The sequence below is a fragment of the Amphiprion ocellaris genome, chromosome 3, assembly GCF_022539595.1.
Source record: "Amphiprion ocellaris isolate individual 3 ecotype Okinawa chromosome 3, ASM2253959v1, whole genome shotgun sequence".
Lineage (NCBI taxonomy): Eukaryota > Metazoa > Chordata > Actinopteri > Pomacentridae > Amphiprion > Amphiprion ocellaris.
Genome location: NC_072768.1, coordinates 22,059,328 through 22,086,218, shown reverse-complemented (window position 1 = coordinate 22,086,218; position 26,891 = coordinate 22,059,328). Strand labels below are relative to the sequence as shown.

Below are 26,891 nucleotides of genomic sequence, written 5' to 3'. Positions count from 1 at the left end.
AAACCCACTCACTTCATGGCACAGAAATGTTTCTCTTCTCTTGTCTAGAATTCTACATTCCTATAAACTTGTAGGAACGTAGTATCAAGGTAAACCGGTTATTGATAGGGTGATACAGTCTAATCCAACCAAATTATCACAGAGTCAACAGCCACTCTTATGTTCAGAAAGAGAAAAATGCTACACCAGTAGGCTTTCAGTGTAATCCATTATTTCTGGGAGCTGAAGAAACAGACTGCCGGTGAACACACCCGTGTTTTCACAACTTCAAACCTTGGTTGAATGTGTATGCTAAGTTGGCTTAGACACCTAGTCAAAGATGTTGTTGGTGTGGCTACATTTAACTGGTCTGTGTTGTGTTCCTCAATAGTTGTTGTGCTGGGATCACTAGTCGACAGAGTTCTACTTTCAGTCTGGTTCTGAGTCTGTTGTCATCGTTTCAGTATAAAATAACCAGGTTAAAATGATTTAATATGCTACAAACACTGGAGTTTCATGTTTTTTTATATTTCATGTATGTAAATAAGGCTGGCAGGTAGAATGTGCTTAGTCCACTGCTGCTGATTTAGCTCATCCTGTGATGTTTCTTTCTCCTGTGACCAACTGATAAGTTGAAGAGTAGGTACAATAAAAGCTGACAAAGACTTTCTTTGGTTGACTACAGCTCTACAAATATGATCGTGTAGGTATTTTAAAGTATTACATTAATATCCTCTATCCTTTAAGTCTTTATGGACAAGAGGATCCGCAGATTACTAAAATAAGTGTAAATGCAGATGAGAGGCAAGAGGAGAGGAGTCTAGCTGATATGTGGTGAGGATAGCATGCACATGAATCCACACAGCACACACTGATTTACACACACAGAACCACAGTGAAATCATCAGAGACATTTGACTGTGTATGTGTCCAGTGTTAATGGCTAAAAATGAATGGATTTTAATGGAAATGATACAGTCAGTGTACAAAACATTAGGAATACCTTCCAAACATTAACCTCAATGCAGCACAAGCCATGACTAAACTGTCTTTTTAATCTCATTGTACCCATCATTCACTGTGAAAAATGATCCCAGCTTTTACCTAGATCGATCCGGCTGGTCTGTGCCAGAGACAGATTTGCAATATTCCTAATACTTTGTACACATTGTCTAGGCTGACTAAGGAAAAGGAGGGTGGTAAAACCTCATCCTTTAAAGTGAGAAGGGAGAGGGTGCGTACTGAGTGTCATTCAAGCTGGATTCCCTTTTGGAGAGAAAGAGGGAAGGATGGGTGGGCAGGAGAGAAGAGGGATACAGGAGGGAAGAAAAGATAAAGCAGTTAAAGACAAGACAAGAGGGAGGGAGCGTTTTCATGGTGAACATGTGTGTGGATGTGAGTAGGACAAAGATGACTGAACCCTGCTGAAGTGTCGAAAGATGAAGCTAGTTTTGCATCGTAAATCGCAGATGCTGCAGAATCTGCTGATGAATGATGATGGCAGGAAACAGGAGGGTGACGACTCATGGTGTGTGTTTATTGTAAGAGTGTGTGTTTTTGCTGTGAAATGTCACTCACATTTCCAGAACCGTCTTGAGTTGCTCCAATTTGGATTTCTTCTCCTCAATCTCACAGTCATTGTGCTGGCCCAGTTCAACGAGCAGCAAGCGAGCGATATCCAGCACCTCCTGGAAACACAGAGGCCTTTCTAGTTCAGGTAACGCTTTGCATTCGTTTAAAAACAAAAATTAATCAAACGAAAAATGGGTTTGAGGCTTTGAATATACATTTTATTTGATTATTTCAAATTCTTATCTCCCAGTTTAATTCTCAAATGTTCACATTTGGATTGCTGTTTCAGAATTTGACAAAAACCAAGTTCATATTTTCCATTTCTGCATTTTGAGCTGTTGTTGGAATGCCTCATTAGCTCCAAAGGGAGTACTTTAGAGCCAACCACAGACCCAGTTGTGCAGCCATATAATAATTATTAACATGTAGGTCATCTGACCATGCAATTATTTATTGATTACCTTAGCCTACACTACCAGTAAAAAGTTTGGACACACCTTCTCATTCAAAGCTTTTTATTTATTTGTATAATTATATACACTGTACATAAATACTGAATATTTACACTTTTTTGTTTACATCATAACTCCATATGTATTCTTTTATAGTTTGGATGTCTTCAGTACTAATCTGGAAAATAATTAAAGAAAAACCATTGAATGAGAACGTGTGTCCAAACCTTTGACTGGTAGTGTATATTTTAGGCATTAATAAAATATAATTAGAAAGTAAATTTGTCTACACTTTCATTCATTATTTATTTATCATTTACATTCAAATTTTTTTACTTATGATGTATATGCTGTGCATGTTTTAACTTTTGTCATTTTTAAAAAAACTTTTTCTAACTTCTAACTATGACTGTATACTATGTATCTGGTCATACACTGATGACTGTTAGTCATGAAGCGTGAAGCTCCAGTCTATGATTAATGTTCTCATAGGTCTTCAAATGCTCCAAAAATAAAATGGCCGATAAACTATTGCAAGGTCAGATGTGATACATACATAATGTGGTTGTGCTACTGGGTCTGTGGTTGGCTGTACTCCCCTGGGTGCTAATGGTACGGTCCAGTCACAAGCACACAATATTTCACATTTTCTAAAATGTGCTGACAGAGATTCATCATGCAGGTACAGCAGACGACTTGTGTGATCCAGACCTTTGAGTCTGCCTAGTCTACTGAGATGGCAACAGTGGAAGAAGTAGACGCACAGATACCGCCAGAGGAAGAAGGCTGCTAAGTTACCATGGTAATGTGCCTCAAACTTTATATACATAAAAGGACAATAGGACAGATATTGAGCATGTAGTGGACAGAATAGATTTCAGACAAAGTCGCAAAAGTGGAAAATTAGAAGAATTAAACATTTTTACACTTTTGTTCAAACATTTAATTGAGGCAAAAATCCAAACATGAACACTAAACTTATTACGATATGTTCACTCTCAGAGTAAACATACAATCTGGGAATGTCCTGACTGAACATCATAGAAGTAGAAAAGCAGGCAAGATGGTAGTTTAAAAACATTTCATACAATGACAGGATGAATGCAGTGTGTGAGTGGATAAATATTTAGACAACAAAACAATAATCGTTTGTGATCCTTAATAATTGCACGGGATCATAATTACGTAGTGTAATACATGGGAGCATTTTAATATCCTGTCTGCAAACCCCTTGTTATTGTTAAAAATGATTCAGTCAGAACGTACCAACAAACAGACACAAACAGGCAGAGGAGAGCGAGCGTGGGAAAAAGAAGCAAGAGGTTGGAGTCAGCCTCACTCACCTGCAGCTGTTTAGGCTTTTTTAGCTTTAGCTTTCCCGTCTTGTATCCTCCGTACTTCTCGAATAATTCAAAGAATCTGGTCAGATAAACACAGCATAAACAACAGGATGAACTAACCATCTGTCACTTTATGCTACACATCGCATTTAAAAATTTGCCAAAAAAGGACTGTTTGCATTCATCATTGTGATAGCAAAAAAAAAGCTAATCGACACAATGAGGAAGCCATTATTAACTCAGCTGCAATCAACAGTCATGAAACAAAAATGTATGGATTTTGTAGAGTTAAGGCATTCTAATTTTGTTACATGGCTCAAAAGACATTTTAGGTTCAGCAAATACACCCAAAAAAACTACTTGGGTTTTAGGGGGTTAAAGTCCTTAAGTTTTCACATTTCAGTTAACACATAATTCACTGTCAAATAAATCTGCCCGTAGACAGTTTGAAAAAAGTATTTCACAACAAACAAATCAATATTTCGCTGAATGGTTGTATTTAGTAAGAGAAGGAGAGACATCTTAGGGTCAAATCTAGGAGACTTACAGAGGATGTCGAACCTCCATTTTCATCTTTTGCTTTGGTGTGCGATCACCATGTCGGATGATGGCAATAACACAGCGCAGCTCCATCCTGAAAACATTAAAGGATGTGACAGGACGAGAAAAAAAGCAGCAAAAGTATTATTATTTGACCATCATTCACTGGCTCTAACATAAAGACTGCTGTTCACGGAGAGTGTCACTGATATCAGCGGGACAGATGAGGTTTCAGACTGATTAAAGAGTTTGTAAGTGTGAGAGGAGGTCAGAGGATGAGTGGTCCCAAATTCCTGCCTGTTAATGTGTGACAGGTGTTTTCCAGTGACATTAAGCATGGGTGTCCTCTTGGGAATTTGCGTAATCCAAATAAGACATATTTTCAGTGTAAACTTGACTAAGAATGACAAAAACAACAAGAAACCTTTCAATTGAAATTAGTTTTAAGTAAATAGACCATGGTAATGAAAGGTATTTAAAAATGGAACGGCCTTTATTTAACATTTCATTTTGTAACATTTAGTTCAAAAGCAATAGAGTTTTTCAAGCAGTATTTAGTTTTTCAGTACGTACATGGTTCCTGAGGTTGTTGGGACAATGGGGATGTCTTCAGCTTCCATGGGGATGGACCAGGGGATGTGGAACTGGGGGGCTAACTCCCTCATTACCATGTTCCTGGTGAGCCAGACAAAAGCAATAATATACTTAAAAAGAGCACTGAAATCAAGTTTAAAGATAAATATTACACAGGAAAAGGACTAAGACAAATGTATACATTTTCATTCTGCAAGGTCCTCATTGTGTCTGTCAGATTCATTTTAATATTTTGATTCACGGTTTAAAATTGTATCTCAGATTTCACTGGTCAAACTGCATGATATAATGCAACTAAAATATTATCCTGGTATCTTTGTATTTGCACAGAGCTCGATCCTGTTTTGTGCCAAACAAATCAGCTGAGTTCTTGGGAGGGCTTAGCCACCTCAACATAAGCGTCCATCACTGTAAGGAAGCTACGTTTCCTGTCTCACAGCTTCAATTTGTAAAATTTATGAGTCATAAAGCTTCGGTTACTTTGCCTGGAAGAGAGGTGATAAATCAGAAACAAAATAAGCTGTAAAACTGACAGCAGGACCTTCCGAGCTGCCCAGAGCGCTGATAAATGAAAACATGACAGCATGAAGGCAATATTTAGTTTGGAGCTACAGCAAGAAAATGCAACGAAGGGCCAGACGTGTCAAGTAACCATGAACAAAAGAGGGACGACTACACAGCAGGATATGGAACACATGTTGATCACTGCTCTGATCTTTATGTATTAACACATTTTTATGTTTCCTGTGGGCTCTGGATTGGCTGTTGATGTCACTCCACTTTTTCACAGTATTATTAGTGTATTGTACATGTATTTTCTAAAGCTTTATTAAATGATCTTTCCTCACCAACTGTACCTATGCATGTGTTTTCCGTTTTGGCTGTTTCACATGGTGTTCTTGCCTATGGAAAGTTCAGTGTTAAATAGTGTGTAAACTGTGGTCACCTACCCCAGGACTTTGGCACAGTCGTCATAGTATTTCATTGAGTTTTTGACGAAGCTGAAGCCGTTAACATCACAGACAAAGGAATGGCCGTTGGCTCTGAGCAGGTCAAACCCACATACAGTTTGCTAAAATCACACACAAAAAGGGCTTAAAGTAATGAAGGAAACACAGAACTTTGAATATAAAAGATGATAACAACAGAACAGACAAAATATAGATAGAGTGTCTGGAATGATGATTTGTGGAGCGCACAATTAGTGAACATTTGGCATAAAGCATGTCAACATTAAAGTAGAAACCACAAATAAACTTGAGCCATTTTGACGACTGGGACACTACTTTACTTTCAATTCAGTGTTTTCATTTTGCATTTGGCTCATAATAAAATCAAACAATTGCCTTTGGGAATATGTAGAACACATATAATCACAAAACAAAGAGCTGTACTTACAATAACAAGGACTTATGAATAATAGATGTTTTCTGTGCCTTGTGCTATAGTTCTATTCACTTGTTAGCTGGGAGTTCAGACATTTTTTTTAATTGACCGAGTCATCCCTAATGAGCTAAAGGTGTTAATGGAGTCAGCACCAGCAAACTGCTTTGTTTGCTTACTACACTGTATTATGCTGCACAAAACATGACATGAATAATTATCATGGCAATAGATTTCAGGACAAAAAAGGCTTTCAACAGCTCCCATTCAACAACAACATTTGCGCAATGTTTTTATTTATTTGCATAATACTATTTATTTAATTTGGAGTCGCCACAAACACAGCCTGCAGTAGGGTGGGTAAATAAATAAATAAATAAATAAATAAATAAATAAATAAACACAATAAAGTCCCTGAATTTCTGTCATATGTCTGTTGACACAGCTGTGTCACTAATGGTTTAAGGTTGCACCATAGAGCACAGATTTTTTTTTTTTTTTAAAAACAGAATCTGGTGAAACCAAACTGTTTCATTTCGGGGTGTTTTAAAAAGCATGTGGAATAAAGTGATTTACTTAAATGTCAATTATAGTCTTGGCTTAAGTAAGTTTCCTGAATGACATGTCACAGAATAGTTCAATGACTGTAAGAAAATGTAGTGATTTTCTCTGTTTTTACAGTTGTTGGCTATAATAAACAGTGTAACATTATAATATAAACATGCCTTTCAAACATGCCAGCAGGTAGTGAGGTTTAAATGGTACCTAGTAGAGTTTGCGACCACTAATGTTTTAGGCAGCAGTGAAAACGGACAAGAAAAAAACCACAGGTCTATAAACAATGCAGTCTTCAAAAAAAAAAAATCTGATTTAGTGACCATCTTAAAAATGGGTCTTTCTTTGTTTTCATGTGATATTGTGCTGTATTAAAACATGGCGACTCTTGTGATTCCATTTTACCTTGAAGGCCAGGCAGACCTTGCGGGCCACCAGTTTCTCCATGGCAGTCAGCATGACGGGGTAACGGATCTCCTTCCCCTCACTGTCCCTCTCTACCTTCCCATCCAGCGCCGGAGACTTCCTGGCCTCAGCGTGGGCATAGTCTGGGCCCACTGTGTAAACCTGCAATACACACAGGCCAAAGAACACAGAAAATGTCTCAGAGTAGATGATACAGAATTTTTATACTTAACTTGCGGGATTCAACACTATGAACCACTGCAGCCAAAATCAATTCAACAAGGTATAAACCTGCACCAAAAAAGAGGCGATCGCACTTCCACAGTACCTTCACATCAGTACCATCTGTTGGCATGAACTCCTCATAGATGTAGGATCCAGTCTTTCGTACGCTGCTTTCTGGGGAGTACACACTGCTACGACTCCCTATCTACAACAAAGAGACAAAGGAAGAGAGATGAAGAAAGGTATTAAGAAGGTGTTCAGGTTATTTGACTTCATTACTCAACCTTTACAACAGGTATGCAGTTTTGATTGGTCCATTACCTAAAAGCTAAGCCTGCAACAGCTATATAGGCCGTCAAGTGCAGTCCCGCTTGTTTTTGTGTCATTAAAATTAAAGAAAGAAACACATCCCATCAGCATATTATTCACTGAATTATAGGGACAGCAAATCTTCAATATATTAAGTTATTAAGTTAATATTTTTATATTATATTAAGTTTATCAAAATCATCAGTGTGTCTTCCTGAACTCTTTGAACTGCTGCCATCAAGCAAACGTTTCCGCAGCATTAAAGGCAGAACCACCAGACCGATCAACAGCTTCATTCCACAAGCTGTCAGAATGCTGAACTGCTGATAAGGACATACACACACCTTACCAATTTTAGCATTTTCAGTTTTAGTTTCAGTATTTAAATTATTTATCATTCCGCAAGGTCACTTTAACTGTTGTGCTCTTTATATCACCAGCTGCTGCTAAGGACACTGAATAACAAATCAACTGTGAAATTCTAAATACTGGCAAATTTGTAAAAATTACATCTTAGGGATGTGTGTATGTGTGTGGGTGGGAGGGTGTGTGGGTGTGTGACTTCGTAAGTGTTGGTGTCTTAACTTAATTGCTTTAAGTTATTGGATCCTGGAGAAACACTCTCTCTTCTTGCCTGTACTACTGTTGTATGTACACAAAAGGACAATAAAGCCTGATTTGGTTTTGATTTGATTTGAACTCTTGCTTCCTTGTTTGTAGTCTCTGAATGAGGCTGTCTAAAGCTTGTTTTGTGCTTGCCACGTCCGCGAGGTCCATGCGGCTCTGTGTGGACAAATTACATCATTTTAGCAGCCATGCCCCCTCACACGGCTCTTCTCAAGCTGAAAATTTCTGTCGCGCACCTCCAAATTTTTCTAACTACGCGGACGGAGACGCGCGGAAAGCTGGCGGAAGAACAGAAGCTCCTAGCAGCAGAAGTTCAGAAATACAGGCATTTATATGATCCATCACACAGAGATCACCGTGATAACCGGGTTATGAACAATTCACGGTGTGAAATTAAAACTAATTGCTGAAATACAACTTTTCTGTAAAATGGCAAACTTCTTTTACTCTAGTTTAGTACTAGAGTAGACCAGGTAGACGTGTGCTTGCCATACACTGCCCCTGCAGTTTGGGAGCAGACGCCACATGGAGTATAAAGCCACACACGGTCTCTCGAACAGATTTCCAAGCGTCTTATTTCCGTGCGGCTCATTCATGCAGAAAGCATAACCCAGCCTTAACAGTGATGATTTTCTATTTGTTTAGAAGACAGTTACCTTTCTGAAGAGTCTCTGGCTGCCTCCTCCTGCAGACGTTGGGTAATAGATGTAGACGTTGTGGTCCTCTGCACAAACAGGTTTCTCGACAAAGGGTTTAGGGAACACCTCCCCGTTCACCTCAACATGGTCCTCCCCCTCTACGAGGTTACACTCTGCACACAGCAAGATTTAAGTTTTAAATTCAATTTGCCATAAAATCTTTAAGATCCATAAAATACAGGAACAATGTCGAAAAGCAACAGTGATTCTACAAGCAGGGCAAATACATAAGTATGTTTACATATTTATCAATATGCAGTCAAACCAGGTAGGTTTGCAGGTATGCAAACAAACTAGCTTCTAGTTGTTGTGTTGACCAGTGACAGTAAAAGGAACAGTTCATTATTAGGTTACTGATGTCCTGCATGCTACTATTTTTTGAAAGAAGACTCATCTACAAAATTTGTCATGGAATGATGGCTTTTGTTTTGGTTTGTCTCCACAAGTACCTTTTTTTTTTTTTACCCAAAGTAAAAACTCTTGCTCACCTTCAGGATTGTCAGGGTCTCGGTTTAGAACACCATAGCGAGGTAGGTCAATGCCCTCTTCCTGTAGGATCCGATACACTTCCCTCCTGGTTGGGAATTCAAAGACTGTTATAGATAACCCCTGAGAACAAAATCCATAGTGATATGATGTAATGTGAATAGCTGTAGTGTGTCTGTGTGTTAACATAATTGGGCTGTTAAAATAGAACACAGTACATATACAGTATTTAGGGCAAGGGGTAACAGCAATTATGCTATTTTCATCACATTACCACTCGCTCGTCTGATTAGGTAGAAAAAAATTACAAGTGCAAACAAGTCGGTCGCAGTAAAGAATTTTGCAATTGCATTTCCTTTTTGGCAGGAGACAGTGAACTCAATGAAGGTGTGTGTTTTGCATGAGGAACGTGACAGACAAAGATGCAAATATTCACAAATGATTGCCATCTCACCCGTAAAACGGAGCAAGAATAAACTTGTCGAGCGGTTCAACTGACGCTAAAAGGATGGGACGTGGAACTTATAATGATGCACGTACATTACGCATATTTTTGATGGTTCGGATGAAAGGAACGCAGATCATTTTATCACAATTTCTAGGGATCTATTTGGTTTCTTCAGAACAGTTTTACACTCAGGCTACCAAAAAAAGTCTACGGATGGCTCCTGATGTGTCTAAATGGCTCTTGGCCATTAAGACTCATCATACTCATTCAGAGGTGCAATAAGGGAGATACTCACCACTTAAAGAATCCTGTATACAAAACCATCGGAAAGATGGAGGCCGACACAAAATCTGCCCCCCCCCCAAAAAAAAAAGCCAATTGTCTGCTTTGTAACAGCTGAGCAGGGAAAGATCCAACCAACAATGTTGCTGCACTGATGTAAGTGCAAATATGGCCATGCACAGTAAATATCATCTGAGGGGGAAAATGTTTTCTAACCTTTAACGAGGCAAAGTCGCCAAACTTTGAAAGAAATTTTTGTCAGGTTTGCCTGGTGATTCCGTTTTTATGTCCACTGCAGATTCAGTTATGGCACTTTTCCCATTCATTTAAACAAGTGAATGATCTTCTTCGGCCAAAATAAGTGCTTGGTAGTTAGCAAGGCGGCTGCTGAGTGGTGAGACATTCCGATAGGGAGATTGAGTTAAAGGACTGCAGTGGGATTAGGATCGATGCCACAACATAAATCTTGCAGGAGTAGGAAGTCTTAACTTTGCTGCGAGTAGGAGCAGGTTATTAAAAATAGATGTTGAAAAGAGCATTAAAGTGGATTTTTATCATACAAAATCAAAGCAAAGGCAAGTCTCTGTGAATGAATTTGTCACTTGTTACTGACATAGATGGAACAAAAAGGGACTTTGTGGCAACAAGTGTACAAAATGTTCCTATAAACTGGGCACAGATGTGCCAGCTGTTGGTTGAGACATCTGCCCTGTTCTCATTAGTCAAAGCAAGCTCTCCTTCAAAGATAAAGCACTTCTTCCTGCACATACTAAACAAGATAGAGAACTACAACTACAGAGAAATTTAAGAAATGTGTACCTACTGCCTTAGAATAACAAATTGTCATAAAAGTAATTGTAAATTTGCTACAGTATTACCAAAAAGTCTGAATCTCTTTATCAGTTCTACAAATAAAAATAATGTGTCTTTAACAAGAGACAGGGGAAGACACAAAGTCACTGGAACTTCATACGGTGTAGGTGTGAATTGTGGTTGCAGGCTGGAGTGAACACACATGTTGCTGAAGCAGGCAGAAATTTGCCGGGAGTGAGATTAAAAAAACATTCCTTCACAGGGTTCTATTTTGAGTCGTAGGCGTGGCCATTATCTTATGGGATTCAATCATTTTGAAAAATGAGCTAGTAAAAACCTATTTTTAAACCTCTCAGCCGACTCTGTGTTTGCCTGCTCAAACTGTACCTGTCCTGAATGAAATACTGCATGTTGAGATCATTGATGAGCAGTGGATTCCTGAGCTTGGCATATTCCACAGCTTTGTCCAGAGGGAAACCTGGAAAATAGAAAGTGCATCATTATGTCCATCAGTCCAAGCTCAACCAGCCTTCACACACGACTGATGTGAGGATTATGATTTTTGATACACAACAGAGACTGAGTCAACTATATTTGCTGCACCATATTCAATAATCATTTGAGTGTGACCGGTTGTATGTTTTTCTTACTTCATTTATTTCAAGAGCAGAAAATACTTACTACAAAGACTCTACATGAAAAACTTTGAAAAAACAACACTCCAAACATTACTTGAAACTAAAAATAGAGTGGAAGACATGCCCCTTGTGACTAACCCATCTGACTCAAGCCCACTGAGTCAGAAGGGAAAATCTGGCTTGTCAAGGCCTGGACTATACAGATTTCTAAATGTGTTCTGTGGTATCTGGCACCAAGATTTTAGCAGCAGATCCTTTAAGTCCTGGAAGTGAGCGAGGTGAGCTCTTAATGGATCAGACTGGTTTTTCCAGCACATACTACAGATACTTGATAGGATTGAGATCTGAGGAATTTGGAGGCCAAGTCAACACCTTGAACTGTTTGTCATGTTCCTCAAAACATTCCTGAACCATGGTTGCAGTGTGGCAGGAAACATTATCCTGTTGAAAGAGAATACTGTTGCCATGGAAGGGTGTAAATCATCTACAAAAATGCTAAAACAGGTTTTATATCTTACTGTACCAATGACATGGACCCAATGTTTCCCAGCAGAACGTTCCCCAGACCATCACCCTGCCTTCATCAGCCTTCTTCCCATTGTGCATCCTACTGCCATCCCTTCCCAAAGTCAACAACGCACACCCACCCAGCCATCCATATGACGTGAAAGAAAACAGGATTTATCAAAGGAGGCCACCTTCCTCCATTGTACCATAGCTCCAATCTAACACTCATGCAAGTAGCTACAGAGCTACATTACACTGTGATGCACTGTGTGTTCTGACACCTTTCTATCATAGCAGCTTTAAGGTTTTCAGCAGTTTGTGCAACATTCTGTGCGATCAGACCACATAGACCAGCTTTAAATCCATCCACACACATCAGTGATCCTCAGGCCTAGACCCACTGCTGGGTCACTGATACACCAACTGTCCTTCCTTGGACCACGTTTGGTAAGTAATAACTACCGCATAGTAGGAACACTCCATAACACACGCTCTTTTGGGAATACTGACATCACAATTTGTCCACTGTCAAAGTCACTCATATCCTCTTCTTGTCCTTTTTCCTGCTTCTAACTGGAGGAACTGACTGCTCATTTGCTGCCTAATATAATATATCCCACATAGGTGCCATTGTAATGTCATGTTTGAACTCTTAAAGCTTAAATGCAAATGTGTGTGTGCGCCATGTGTTCACATCATTTATGATAAAGAATGCCTACTTGGAGAGGTGCATTGATCATATTTGTCTAGGAAGGCTTTTTTTAGACCACACATGGTAGCCTGAGGACGAAAATTCATTACAAGCCTTTAAAGGATATTTCCAATCCCACAAGTCTCTCTGTTGCCCACTGAGACATTCCCATAAAATGGTACTGGTTGCTGTCAGCCTGACACAAACCTGGCATGCTTTCTAAAATATAGTAAAGCTTTTTTGGGTATTTGTATTTCTCAAGAGGACATGGAATATTTATTTCAACAGAACAGATTTATATGCTGCTGCAGAAAGAAACTGCAATGTAATTTCAGTCAAACATCAGATGCCCATCTCAGTATGAAGATAAACTGGTTACTGCAGCAGGGAAGCATCTTACTATTTAAACCTAAATTTAATGTTTGTGACAAATCAAATTGAAACATTTCAGGACAAGACTGCGCTTCTTACTTTCTACTGCTGCATTGTTCTTTTACATTGAGGTTATCTGTGGTCACAACCATCCAGGTGATTTGTTCCTGTATATAAAAATAAGATTAAATCCAAGTATGGAAAGGCCATATCCAACTTAAACCAGGTAGATATGTACCTGGATGGTGACACACATGCCCTGCAGGTGAAGTTCCTAAAGCAACAATCCTCTATGAACCACTAAAATATGAAGCCACCTTCCTGTCACCATTTCCCCTAACAGGATGCTATTGACAATTGCAAAGTTTACCCTTGGAGTGGAAGGAGATGAGGCAGTCGCAGAGGGGCCATTTCTCCACAGGTTCCTCCAGGATCACCTCCTCAGGAAATATGACCACATCAATGTAGTCAAACTTACAAAGGCGCTCCAAGATCTGAGTCATGGGCTTGGATTTGGATTTCTTCATCATGGCACATATGCCAACCACAATCTGTCGCTCTGATGGCTGATGGAGAGGACAGAGAAGATAAAAGAAAAAGAGAGATGAGAGGGGTCATTAAGAATGGAGAAAAATGCCAAAGTGGCTGGACAACGTAGAGGCCTTGTGCCCAGGAAACAGTTTATTAATAATATTACCTTTCAATAGCCTATAAACACTGCTGGACAAATGTTGAAAAGTTTATTTATTTTTTGGATTTTTTTGGGAGGGCTTTTTAGCCTTTACTATAGAAACAGGAAACAGAGACAAGAAATGTGGGGAGAAGAGTTGGGGAATGACATGCAGCAAATGGCCGGGGGTCGGACTCGTATCCATGGCCACTGCGTCTGGGACTACAGCCCTTATTCGTGGGTCACCAGCTCAACCCGTTGAGCTACCCGGGCACTATTATATATTCTATTTTAATTAAATAGAAGTAAAATAAACAAAGGCATTGAAACCAAGTTTTGTGTTGGACTTTATGCTATTCTAAATTTTGTTACAAAGATTTAAATTTTTACTGACTGCTGCTTGAAGTCTGATCATGTACAACCGAGCCTGACCAGGAGAGAGGCCCAGAAAGCACCACTGCACCGGAGATTATTCATTCTGATTTAGCTAACAATGTGACCTTTCCCGAGGAAAGCATCCTCAGGCCAAACTTCAAATCACTTTTCAACCTCTGGTAAGGACTTAAAACAGGACTTGCATCTTTCATTCTTTCAGAAACTCAGTTTTTCATGATGAATGGCTTCTACAGTTTGTGGACTATTATCAGACCTTTAAGTCAGTAATTACTCCTTTTGAAACCTGAAAATATTACAGTTCCTGCAATTGTATTAAAGCCTCGCAAATGCATTAACTATTACTAAAAAATAAAAATAACAAAAAACATTGTTAAGGAAACCTTTATATCCATCTGAAATGTAATGGGTATACAAGATTATTTCACAATTTAGTTTTTTTGTCATTAATGAGACGCTGCTACCAGATTTGCTGTGCTACTGTCCTGTTAAAACAAATGCCAGTAGTTGTGCTGACAGACAGTTTAACTGGACCAGCTGAACATGTAAAACAAAGACAGACAGAACACATAGACAATATCATAGCTGGTAATCAAGCAGCTAACACAACACTACCTTAAAGTCCTTTTATAGCAACTTAAATCCACAACAGCCCAGAGGCCTTACAGTTGTTTATCCACTGCACTGTTCTCCTGCCAATCTTTGTATATTTTTGTCTCTGTTTCTTTTTCCACTATACAACCTCAAATAAAACTTTCCTCTTTAAATGTCCAGGCCTGCTTATGTCATACTGCCTAAAAAAGTACTATTACTGTGGCGTCTTTTTCTGTTCCTCTTTTTCCAGTGTAAATATACAATTACTAATAAATATGTGCAGCTAATATTAATGCTGCTCACTGAGTGTTTATCTAAAATTGCAAGGTGACTTCTTCAATATTAAAAAGATTCACTATAAGATCATTTTAAAAATGTTAACATAACAACAAATTACTACTACACACCCACCGTACAAGCGTACACTAGAGAATTTGGCTCTCTGCTGCATGTACACCTGAATGTACACCTGTTACTCACCGACTCATCTTCATCATCCTCCATTTCCTCTTCTCGAAACATCTCGTTCTTCATGCCTGCCTCCATTTGGCCCATGTCCTGTTCGTCATCTTCACAGCCAACCACGAACAGAGGAACGTCTCTCTGACTCCGCCCCCGTTCTTCCCCTGGTCCTGGTCCGTCACAGGGTTCGGACATCACAGACCCCGGCGTAACATGGCTGCTTCAGGGGGCCCGGCCCAGCAGGGAGTCAGATAACGGTGATGGCTGCTGAGCAGGAAGAAACCCAGTCGAGCGTTGCACTGGAGCTGGATGACTGACACCTGAGAGCTTGGTGATAAAGTGAAGGGTCTGTTGGCGTTTCTGAGCTGGCTGATAACAGCTTCGACACAGTACGTGCTGAGGTAGAAAAAGAGCAGCAGATGTCAGAGGAGGTAGAAAAGAGGGAGTGGACTCCACGTGTGTCGAGGTAGACAATCAGGATCCTAGTTGTAAAACTCGCTGCATCAGGACAGAGGAGGTCTGGGAGAAAACATGTCACTGCCTAGGAGTGCTTCTTCACACAGGTCAACATTTGCACACCATTGTTCTTGCCCTAGGAAAAAAAATGACACAAAAGAAATTTGAGAAACTTGTTGAGCAACCAGTTCAAAACAGTGACTTTTGGTGAAAACAGGTAAAATACACCAAGAGAACAACACGACTAATTGCAGATGCAGACGGCAGTTACAGCTGTGTGAGTGAACTAGAAGAACTGATCTGAAAAACTGCAGTACTGGTTAATGCAGTGTTGCTACATCCACCATTTGTGAAATAAATGTCAGGGCTGTAACATCAGCAACACAACAGAAGAGAAACTTCATTGAATCCTGAGGAAACTGGAGTGTTGCAACACCAGAGTCAAGAAACATTTGACCATTTGCAAATTTTGTGACAAAGTATCCCTGTTTTGTTGACTGCTGAAATATTTAAATGTGAGATAATTGTGGTTTATTTACTGATCATTTCCTGGTCCATAGTTAATTGGCATTTACAGACACATACGGCATTTGCATCAAGAGACATCACAATAATTAAACGAGAAAATTTTAATTATCGGGTTTAAAATGAAAGAAGAGATAAAATGATTGTTCTGTTTTGTGAATTGGAGGTCAGTAAAACAAAATTAAGATCCTGTACAAAAAATTTTATTACATTTTTTTTAAAGTATGTATTTGTGTGAAATGCTTAGTGTCTCAAGTAGCAATTACTGTGAAATTCACAACATTGTGATAAATGCATAATGTATGCATAAAATTAAATAAATAGGAAATTCGTTGATATAGAAACAAAACTACATTGGAGAAAACTAAAGTTCAGGTGCTGGTAGATGAGAAACATCAGAGAAAACAAATAATAATGAGAATTTAATACCACAGTGATAATGCAGTTATCGAAATCAATGCCAGCTTCATTCTTGCTGTGTACACCACAGAGAAACATGTAATAGCAAAAAACAAGCTCCAATACTGTATCAAATGTTCAAATCAGATTCAATTAACAGCCTGTTTGAACTTCATCTTTCCCTCACATCAAAGAACATTGCTTTAATCAGCCCAAGACGAGCCCATGGGTTATTTAAATTTCACTCAGTCAGACTCCTGCGGGTGAAACAAACATCAGGATCATTTCCATCAATGGCCCTTCATTTCCTTATCAATATCACCCACCACTAACACACTTACATGTTCATCACTCACAACATCATCATTTACTCCATATGAGCCCACTGAACTCTTTCATTTTCCAAAGAGCCAGGCTGCTGTGTGTTGTTGCCATGACAACAGAGTCTAAACTAGACTGTCCCTCTATTGTGTCTTGTATTTATACTGCTTTATTCTGGTTTGCATTTCACTTTTCAGATGGTCACTATTATCAAACAGCCTTGATGCAGTTGTTTTTTATCATTATTATTACATAATAACATTTTTTTAAACACTTGAACATGGATATCCTTAAATTCTGCAGCTTTCTAACCTAAAACATATCAAAAAAATGAAGAGCTGCTCATTTCCTGTCCCTGCTAAAAGTCACAACCTCCATTCTGCAACTATTCCTACACCTAAACCTCATTGCTTTATACAAATACTTGCAGCTGCAATAAGCAGTTATTTTCCTTATCATTAAACCTCCAGAATATTTCCTTATTATTAACTTGGTCTAAAAAAAAAGTCAGTTTAATAACACAAAAGACAAAGAAAAGCAACAAAATTGAACAACTTTTTTTTTTTTTGCCTGAAAAATGACTTAATGGCTAATCAGTTATGAAAAATGGTATAAAGTAAGAGTGGAAACAATGCTTTTAATGGCGGAACAAAAGCCATTAAAATGTTATTAAAAGTGTCTGATAGTGAAAGTATAACTGCAGTACCATGAGCATATATGGTTAAACTACAATGCAGATGTATCTTTTATGAATTATGCAAATGTGTATTTTGTCAGTAGATCTTTCTCTGAGTTGGTTTGCTGTTCCTTCTATACATTTAATGGTTGTGCTCATCATAAGGCTGCTTCGCAACTTACTAAAATACCCAGAAGGCGATTCTGCAATTGTTTTGAAATTTCCCCTTCAGTGTTTTGTTTATCTTTTTTTTAAACAGAGGCATTCTGGGAAATGGAAACAAAGACATCTGCTGTTCACTGTTTTACTGATTAAGCAGCATTCTGATCATTTTAAATAGCAAACACACCATTCAAACACAGCCAGTACTTCAAATGCACACACTACTGTTCAAAAGTTTGGAGTCACCCAGATAATCTCATGTTTTCCATGAAAACTCACACTTTTATTCCTGTGCTAACATAATTGCACAAGGGTTTTCTAATCATCAAATAGCCTTGCAACACCATTATCTAACACAATGTAGCATTAGAACACAGGAGTGATGGTTGCTGGAAATGTTCCTCTGTACCCCTATGGAGATATTCCATAAAAAATCAGCTGTTTCCAGCTACAATAGTCATTTACATTAACAATGTCTAGACTGCAATTCTGATTACATTAATGGTGTCTTCATTGAAAAAAAACAACCAGCAACCAGTATTTCTGATTAATTTAATGTTAACTTCATTGAAAAAATGTTTCACTTTCAAAAATAAGGACATTTCTAAGTGACCTCAAACTTTTGAACAGTAGTGTATGTCAAGAAAAAAAATATTGACAAGGCACTGAATGCAAACTAATTGCAAACACAAGAAGTACAAGTAAAACTCAAGAACTCAGAAAAAAAGTGGGAACTGACGAATCTCAAATGTCACATTGTGTTACAAAGACTTTTACTTTCTCTTTAGGCTTTTTCCTGCTTTGGAACAAGCCTTTGGTGGGCGACTACCACAGCTAAGCAAGTAGTATATTTCAAATCAACATTGTGATTTGAAATTCCGTGCAACTACCAAATCTGCAATTTGTTGTCTCACCTGTTTAAATTCATGCAGGCGTTCATGTGTGACAGTCATGCTTTTGTTGACATTTTATGTGGTAATACTCCATCACATGTTTTAAATCTGTTACACAGTAAATACTGAACTGAAACTACAAAACAGACTGCAACATGTGTCAGAAAAATCACAGTTAGATATTTGCACCACATAATTCAGCCCCTGTGACTGTCATGACAGTCAGCATGATCAGTCTGTGTACCTTATTTCATCGAAATATATTCAATTACCTGTTACATCTGAAAATATAATGAACTGAAATTTTGTACTACGCATGAGTACATTAAATCTCAATTAATAAATACTGGTCTCATTTCTTATCACTGCTGGTAATATTCCTCTGGTGGAGGCTAAAATCTTTTTGAGGGTGCCTAAAATGCATCTATGGTTGATGCACACTGTCTTCTGAATGACTGTCGACCAAGAAAAGTCTCAGTGTTAGAAGATTTCGGCAAGATTTCTTGAGTCAACTAATTAACGAACAAAAATTGTCTTGTGTAAGCACAAAAATTCTTGAAACAATTTCAAACCACAGAGAAACAACTTAATACTTCATATCATACAAACACACTATCGCAGCAGAAGATGATGCAGTTTTCTCTTTAGGACATTGTGCCAGAAATCCACCACTTGTTTATCTATCAACAATGGACAAATTCACCAAACATTTGCAGGTGATGGGTGTGTGTGTGGTCGGTGCTCATCTGCTAGGTGATCTGACACCACAAAATATAGAAACAAAGCTGTTATATCATTCCTCTGTAACTGAGCCACAGCCCCACAGCAATGTGTGATATGAAGTCAACCAAGAAGAACTGATGTATGCAACACTCCACGTGGCCAAATCCAGTTCATGTGTCACATAAGCATAAACACCAGCGCCATGCTGACCCCTCCACCAATGCCAAACAGCTGACTCGAGGGGAAAAGCCTCCAGAAACAGACGGGTGGATCATATCACCTCTCAGAGACGGTCCACAAGCCAACTGTGCACTCTATGCAGTCTTTAAATGGCTGCCGGACCTTATTTAAAGTCACATCCACTCACATACAGTGCAGATTACTTTACTGCCACCGTGAAATTTTCTGTCTGCTAAACAGCAGACAATGTCTTCCCTTGTTCTGGACTTTCTGCCAGGACATACCTCTGCTGAATCTCACCCCAGATTCAGCCTAACCTTGGTACCCAAAAATAACTGTCCTCTTCCACAAGACAGGAACTGAGGGGTGGAGCCGCGGAGTGGGGGCTGAGTGCCAAGGGCCAGCAATGCTACCCAAAGATAACTCATCATTACTATCCTCCAAGGCGATGACAAGCTGCACTAAACTCAGAGGAAGCCCTTCTTCTGGCCCGGGGTCGAAGAACACTAACGGAGATAAACTCGTAAATAAATGCCTATAGGTGCTGTGAGTAAGAGCACTGAGCCTCAGTGTATTCAGCTATGCCAAGGACATGACCTTTAGCATGCTGCTAGTGCTGGCAAGATAAAGAGCCACTACATCACAAGCAACACACGGCATGATGGGCAAAAACACATGTATGCAAACACTTCACACCACCTGCTTCTAATCATACAAATTTTAATGAACATCCAGACTAGATGAGATTATTCTGCCAATAAAAATAACTACAAGTAGGAAGCGCAAAGTGAGAAGAGCTGGTGTACTGGTTTCATTCACTGTTACTTAATACCACTATTATAATATTTCCAGGTATACTGTATACTAAAACAACATTTCCCCAGAAAATTAATTCCTGTAACACCTGATTTGCATCTAGAAGTTATCCAAGGTGCACAAACAAGTTGTGCCACTGCTCGCCTGATCCTGAATCCTGAATATCAAAAGAGCTATTTCCAATTCAGAAAAAGATGAAAAACCTATGCATCATTTTTGTTTACACCTTTTGTTAACAAAGTGAAGTTTGACCTACAGGTGTGTTATGCTCCTGCTGTGTTATACTAGCATTTGTTTCCTTGTACAGGCCTGTAAGGTTGTCATAATCATCTTATTTCAGGGATTCCTGAGCTCTGCTGGTTGAGACGTTAGCATAAGAACAGAATAAACTGCCAGTGAGGATTTTAAACTAAGAGTCGACCCCTACGATTCTCACAGGGCCTATAGTGATATGAACCAATATCTGGAAACAATATACATTTCTAGTGAAAATTTGAATCTTGGTGTCAGAATACAAAATAACACAAAAAAGCCAACACCAAATGGCTTTGTTCATTTATGTTTTATATATATGTTTCATTAAAAAGAGACCTTTTACCATTTATCCTTCTGTGTTGATTGGCTGTTACTCATGATGTGTAACCAACCAGATAATGATGTGGGCGGGACGCTGCTTGAATCCATAGATGGACTACAGATATAGGGAGGCAGCTGCATTACAGCCAAAGTAGTGCATTTTGAAAATAGGATATTTTCTCAGGAATCCATGAAACAACATAACAAAACTGATATTATTCTGATTCTGGTTCTGATTACTATAAATTGGAAAATGGTGAATATCGACCAGGCCAGTAGCCCGACTGAGGCTTATTTTTAACCACAGTTCTCCTTTGAAACTAAATTTTAGTTTACTGAACCAAACAGTATCACTATGTGTTTGTTATACCTACACTAATGCCATATGCATTTTTAAGAACAATTTTCCCAAAGAAAAGTAAAATCTATGTTTCAATTTTCTGTTCTGAAAAAAATATTGTTTTGTTGCATCTAATGAGAGGCTGTCACAAAATGATAAGAATTCCCGATGAGGGTATTATTTCAATAGCTATGCAAAATTTTATAAAAAATATCAAGGCTGTAACTCAAATTCATCTTTAATTTTGTTCACTGTGTGCTTTGGTACTGTGGGGGAAATGAATTACACTCAAAGTGCATATGCAGGGAAGTGGAAAGAGCAACTCTAAACAAAATTTGAAAAGTATAGAAAAAGAACTACACATAACGGACAATGAAAAGGCAACCAGATGAACTGATGACCTAAAGATCCACACGGAATCTGCCATCAGTACTGTGTCAACTGAAACAAAGGCACTGACAGGACATAGTGGACACAGTCGTGTCTCGCTGTTACCTGTCAGCTCCTCCAACATGATTTTGCTGCAGACGCTGCTAACTGTTGTAGCAACTATCTAGCTACTGGCTGCATGTTGTTCTTTTTCTGTTATACGGCAGGTGGCAATGAATGATACGGTTCAATACACATTATTATGTTGGAGTATCAACCACATGGTTACTGGTGCTGGATTATTTAAAATATGTTTATTATTACTCCACCAAGGACTGCAGCGGTGCTATGTGACGATCTGCGTTGGTTTGTCTGTCTGTTAGCAATTATACTCAAAAACGGACTAATGATTTGGATGAAATTTTCAGGGAAGTGACACAAGGACCAAGTGATTAGATTTTGCAATGATGTGGCTTATAGTCTGGATCCACAGACTTGTTAAAGATTTCTGTATCTTTGCGGGATAGCATCACTGTAACTATGACAACAAGTGAACACTACGTCAGCTGCCTGCTGATGATCACATGATTGCGATCCTACTACAAACCAACCGCTGCAGACTTATCGCGACTTATCCGTCGGAACAACTGATTAAATTGTGGGGATGTTTCTGAGTCCCATCAATTCCTGCCACCTGCTACATATTTAGGTCACGCGATTCGCTATCCATACAGAACATACACATGTATAACACACGCCTGTGCTCAGTGCAAGGTCATTTTGTGTGTGGGTACATCTATATTAAATGACCACACTCTATGTTGCAGTGATTTCTGATCATCAATAACTAATAAACAAATGCTACATTTCTAAAAAAAAAATAAATAAAATAAATGCTGCATTTCTGACAATGTCATATGGAGGAATAAACAACCTCGGTGGAGTACTGCACTCTCTGAGTGCTTTTCTAGTTAACATTTGATCAAAATTACATTTTTTTGAAAATATCACGTTATCATCAGTGCAGGTACAATGCAACACTCTTAACCTAACGTAATGAAAGTCTTGAAAGTACAACTTGTTTCTGTGCTTTACAGGCCATCACAAGCTGCATTCAGGACTGAACTGAGATGCAGTCATTTGTTGACACCAACGAGTTCTACTGGAAACATAATTGACTTACATTTCCTTTAAATGAAGACAAAACAAAAGAGGCAGAGAGAGGAACCAGACAAAAATCAGCATACAAACAAGCACTACAGTCTCCCATCTGCCAGTTATATTGTTCCCCTCGGAAAATAAAAGCCTCTATCACCCATGAATAAATTAGGGGCGGATTAAAAACATCCCCAGCTGTAACCTGTGGGTCCTTTTCCAAGGATGACTCAACTTAGCCATCACAGCCAGGCCGGAGATCAACAACACGACTCCAATAAAAGGCTTTTAACCTTTGAGACTGTCTACCACAGTTAACCCGTGTCACAGGTATAATGGAGAGGAGCTGCTCATTAGCTCATATTCACTATCACTGCTTCGCTGATAAGATACCAAATGAAAAACACAGAGGCCCACTGTGCAGTAGTTTATCTGTCAGCTATGGACTATTATATCTTGTGCACAGATTTAATAATTGTTGGTTACTGAAGAACAAGAAAAAGAAGAACTGAATGACATCAATTGTCAGTAAAAAGAAAGTTGAACTGACACTTTAAAGGTAAAGCCCAATGCCACAACTTCATTATGAAGAAAAGAACAGCCACAAGAGGAGTGTGCTATCTTAAGAGCATTTATGACTAAATCATTAACAAAGCTGTGAATTATTATAACCAATAAAACCTGCTGCTGAGTTGCAGGTGACCATCAGCCCTGAAAATATCACTGATTACATGCTGGTGATGTTATCAGGATACAGCTACCAGCGAAACAGCAGCTTCTACAAGCACATAAATCCATTATGCACTGAACACTTCAGAAATTAGGCTTGTTTGCAGCTACAAACTGCCGTCATCACTGAAAACAGAGCTCGTGAACGGCTGGCTGGTGCACCACAGGCCCTGCAAAACAGGCCCATTATTCCTCAATGATCAACCAAATCATTACTCGCTGCTGGAGATGAGACCTATGTAGGGTTTATAAGATGACTTATGGAACACGGAAAGATACAAGACTTTCTTTTGTCACTCCAGACCTTCTGATTTATAACTTTGGTCGAGTACACAGCTTTCAGAGCTACAATAAAATGCAACTTTATGGGGCCCTCTGGAGAATCTGAGCAGCAGCAGCAACAAATATACAGAAATAAAACAAAGGACAAATATATGAGTTGGAAAAAACAAGGATGTAGCAGATGGGATTGAAGTGTGGCACACAGGTGACAATTTCCTGTCATCTTTGTTCATGTAATAAAGGATAATAGACCCAAGGTTGATGCAGAACTGTTTCCTTTTTGTCTGTTAATTTCATTTAAAAAACTACAATAGTGTTTAGGTGTACTCTGAAAATAAAAATCTCTATTAACCACTTTATGGTTTCTCAATTTCCCTGTCTTAAGAGCACACCGTAGTTTATGTTCTGGCTTTTTTTTTAACTTTCGTTGTACTCTCAGTCCTCTGTCACTTCAGTTTGTCAGCAAAGCAACAACTGGAGCTTTTCTACCACTTTGTATGACATTTTTGTTATAATGGTGTTGTAGCATTATTATTTTTTATTGTTCTCTGGCAAAGAAACACTGTCTAAATGTCTATTTTTTTCAGAGTATCTTATAGTTTCTTTTTTCACTGTAGAAAATGGAACTTCTTATTAATGGATGTCCTTAATATTGGTCACAAGTCCAAAGAGTATCCAAGGTACTGATTTTAAATAGAAAAATCCGTGATTAACACATAGATAAACAGACGCATTTCATCTCAGTCTTCACACGGGTGTCACTAAGGTCCTTCATTACTAATTAGAGGGCTAGTCATTATTCAATCACGTTTACTTATTTACACAAACTTTTACATTAGGGCTGAATGATAGGAAAAGTGAAATACCTGGTCACCATAAGGAGCTATTTTGCAAAGCAATGAATCATTTCAGTTGTGTTGGTCTCACTAACTTTGCAGAAGAACCCGACCGATACTGGAGTTTGGGGGATGATGCTAATTTCTAAAGAGTAAAAAAATCACATTATAAATTAATACATTGACCGATATTTGTTATGCATATGTATATACACCAGTCAGCCACAACATTATGACCACTGACAGGTGAAGTGAATAACATCAATCATCTTGTTACAATGCAACATTCTGCAGGGAAACCTTGAGTCCTGACATTCATGTGGATGTTTGACATGTACCACCCACCTAAACATTGCAGGTCAAGCAACCCCTGACCCTCCACCCCCAGTGGCAATGGCAGTCCTTGATGCCAGTTTCCACTCTCAGCAGGACAACGCACCCTGACACACCACAAAAACAGCTCAGGAGTGGCCCGGGGAACATGACAGAGCTAAGGTGTTCACCCAGGTTCCACACTCTCCACATCCAAATTGTTCTGAGCATCTGTGGGATGTGCCAAGATAGGTCCCACCCTGAAACCCACAGAATTCACTGCCACCATCCTGGTGCCACAGGACATCCCCAGAGGTCCTGTGTTCATGCCCCACTGGGTCAGAGGAGTTTTAGCATCATAAAGGGACCAACATAGTGTTAGGCAGGTGGTCATAATGTCATGCCTGATCGGTGTGTAGTATAGTTGAATGTTGACAAGGGAAAGTGATGGTGTCACTGTTATTTAGTTTCCAGCATTCTATTTCATAAACTAGTTAGCAGCTTACTTTGAAGACACCCTTTGACTCCACATCACTATCTGCTATACGCACTCTGCTACATGTGCTGCAGATATTAAACAAACCTTATTATGGCACCATTTCTGAATTAATCTTAACACTGTTTTCTGCATTATGCTTGGTAAAAAATAAACAAACAAATAAATAAATAAAACTTTCATATCTGCATATACCAACATATCTTGCTCGGTCAGGCTCTAGTTTGCAATATTCTGATCACTGAAGTCACATTCACTAAGAGGTGAGCTGTGATACTCCAGGTTTCTTACACTGACAAAGTGCTGGTTCACAGACTACATCTGGACCAAACACTACAGGTGTCCAGCAGCCTGTCTCAAACCGCAGCCAGCGTCTCACGTCGCTACACAGCAAAATGAATGAACCAGTGGGAGGTTTAGTAAAAAATGTAGCTCCTGCGGGACAAAAAGACGCCTATAATAAAGCAGTGCGTCGGCCTTGCTAACTGCTCCCCACTGCTGACACTCTCACTGCGCCTACCACTCGTTAAAAAGCTCGCCTACTTTTGTTCATACCGACCCAAACGCAAAATGCAACTTTCTTCGACCGCAGGACTCAAAGCTCCTCCGAGAGAGGAAAACACAAAGAATTACAGCCGGCGACGGAGACTCACCGGCGGGAGACGGCAGGGAGTCAGCGGGTTGCTCTCTTCCTTGTTTCCACTGAGCCGAGGGAAGCTGCCGCTGCCTCTCCGTAGTTAAACTCAGAGTGAAGTTGTGAGCTACACGGTAAAGTTCATGTCCGGTCAGCGCCGCTCTGTTTGGCTTCCTTCCTTCTCTTTTTTTCTTCACGTTTTTTCAAAAAACATTTTTAAATAAAGTTTTGTTTTTGAAAGTTGAGTCGTCACTGCCATCTAGCGGTCACGGCGGCACCACTGCAGCCTGCAAGGAGAGAGGAGCCCTTTGTGAAATCATCAGTCCCTCCAGGGTTTCGCGGGCCTTTTTTGAGATTGTTGTGGCCGAAAATGCCTGAATTTGTGTGGAGTCACAGGAGTGCCACAATGAAATATAAATCTGTTAAAAAATAAAGAAATCAATGTGTAAATATAAAGAGAAATAAATAAATCTGTTAAAAAAAATGAGGAAATAAATGTGTAAATATAAAGAGGAATAAATAAAAGAATAAATAAATATATAAATTAATTTTAAAAAATGGTACATTTTGTCTGTGCTTTTCCTTTTTCTCTTTTTTCCTTTTGTTTTTCAATTTTGTCATTGTCTTTTCTATTTTGTTGTTGCGTCAGGCAGGAATCCTGTGATCAGGTCACCCTGGACAGAAAGCCCCGCCCAAAGCCATTTGATTGACAGCTCAGTCCATTAAGTAAAAGCAAAGGCAAAACAGAAAAGGCAATGACAAAAGGAAAAGGCAATGACAAAATGGAAAAGGCAATGGCCTTAGCTACAGGGGAGATAAAGAGGAGGCAGGTTACAACCTAGAAAATATTGCTGTTAATCATGATAACGTCTTCGAGTTGATTCTACTGTTGAGTAGATATGACATTTGCCTACAACAGCATATAAATACTTGCATAGAAAACAGCAAGAATCAGCATGAAACTGGTGCAGAACGT

General features: G+C 39.0%; 1 protein-coding gene across 14 annotated transcripts in view; it reads right to left on the bottom strand.

Moving 5' to 3' along the window:
* Positions 1–26,093, bottom strand: part of ppip5k1b (diphosphoinositol pentakisphosphate kinase 1b) — a 64,485-nt gene extending 38,392 nt beyond the window's left edge. For 10 of the 14 annotated variants that reach the window (XM_035949257.2, XM_035949258.2, XM_023272612.3 and 7 more), the window contains exons 1-14: positions 25,935–26,093; positions 15,054–15,627; positions 13,287–13,482; positions 11,096–11,186; positions 9,168–9,253; positions 8,638–8,792; positions 7,149–7,250; positions 6,821–6,982; positions 5,428–5,549; positions 4,457–4,558; positions 3,891–3,977; positions 3,347–3,422; positions 1,558–1,667; positions 1,222–1,245 (exon numbers count right to left, since the gene is read on the bottom strand). In XM_035949257.2, coding sequence (XP_035805150.2) covers positions 1,222–1,245; positions 1,558–1,667; positions 3,347–3,422; positions 3,891–3,977; positions 4,457–4,558; positions 5,428–5,549; positions 6,821–6,982; positions 7,149–7,250; positions 8,638–8,792; positions 9,168–9,253; positions 11,096–11,186; positions 13,287–13,482; positions 15,054–15,230 — 1,490 coding nt within the window. In that variant the 5' untranslated portion in view covers positions 15,231–15,627; positions 25,935–26,093. The remainder of the gene's footprint in view (positions 1–1,221; positions 1,246–1,557; positions 1,668–3,346; positions 3,423–3,890; positions 3,978–4,456; positions 4,559–5,427; positions 5,550–6,820; positions 6,983–7,148; positions 7,251–8,637; positions 8,793–9,167; positions 9,254–11,095; positions 11,187–13,286; positions 13,483–15,053; positions 15,628–25,934) is intronic. The other 4 variants (XM_035949259.2, XM_035949261.2, XM_023272617.3 and 1 more) reach the window with 1 other exon arrangement.
* Positions 26,094–26,891: the final 798 nt, after the last annotated feature.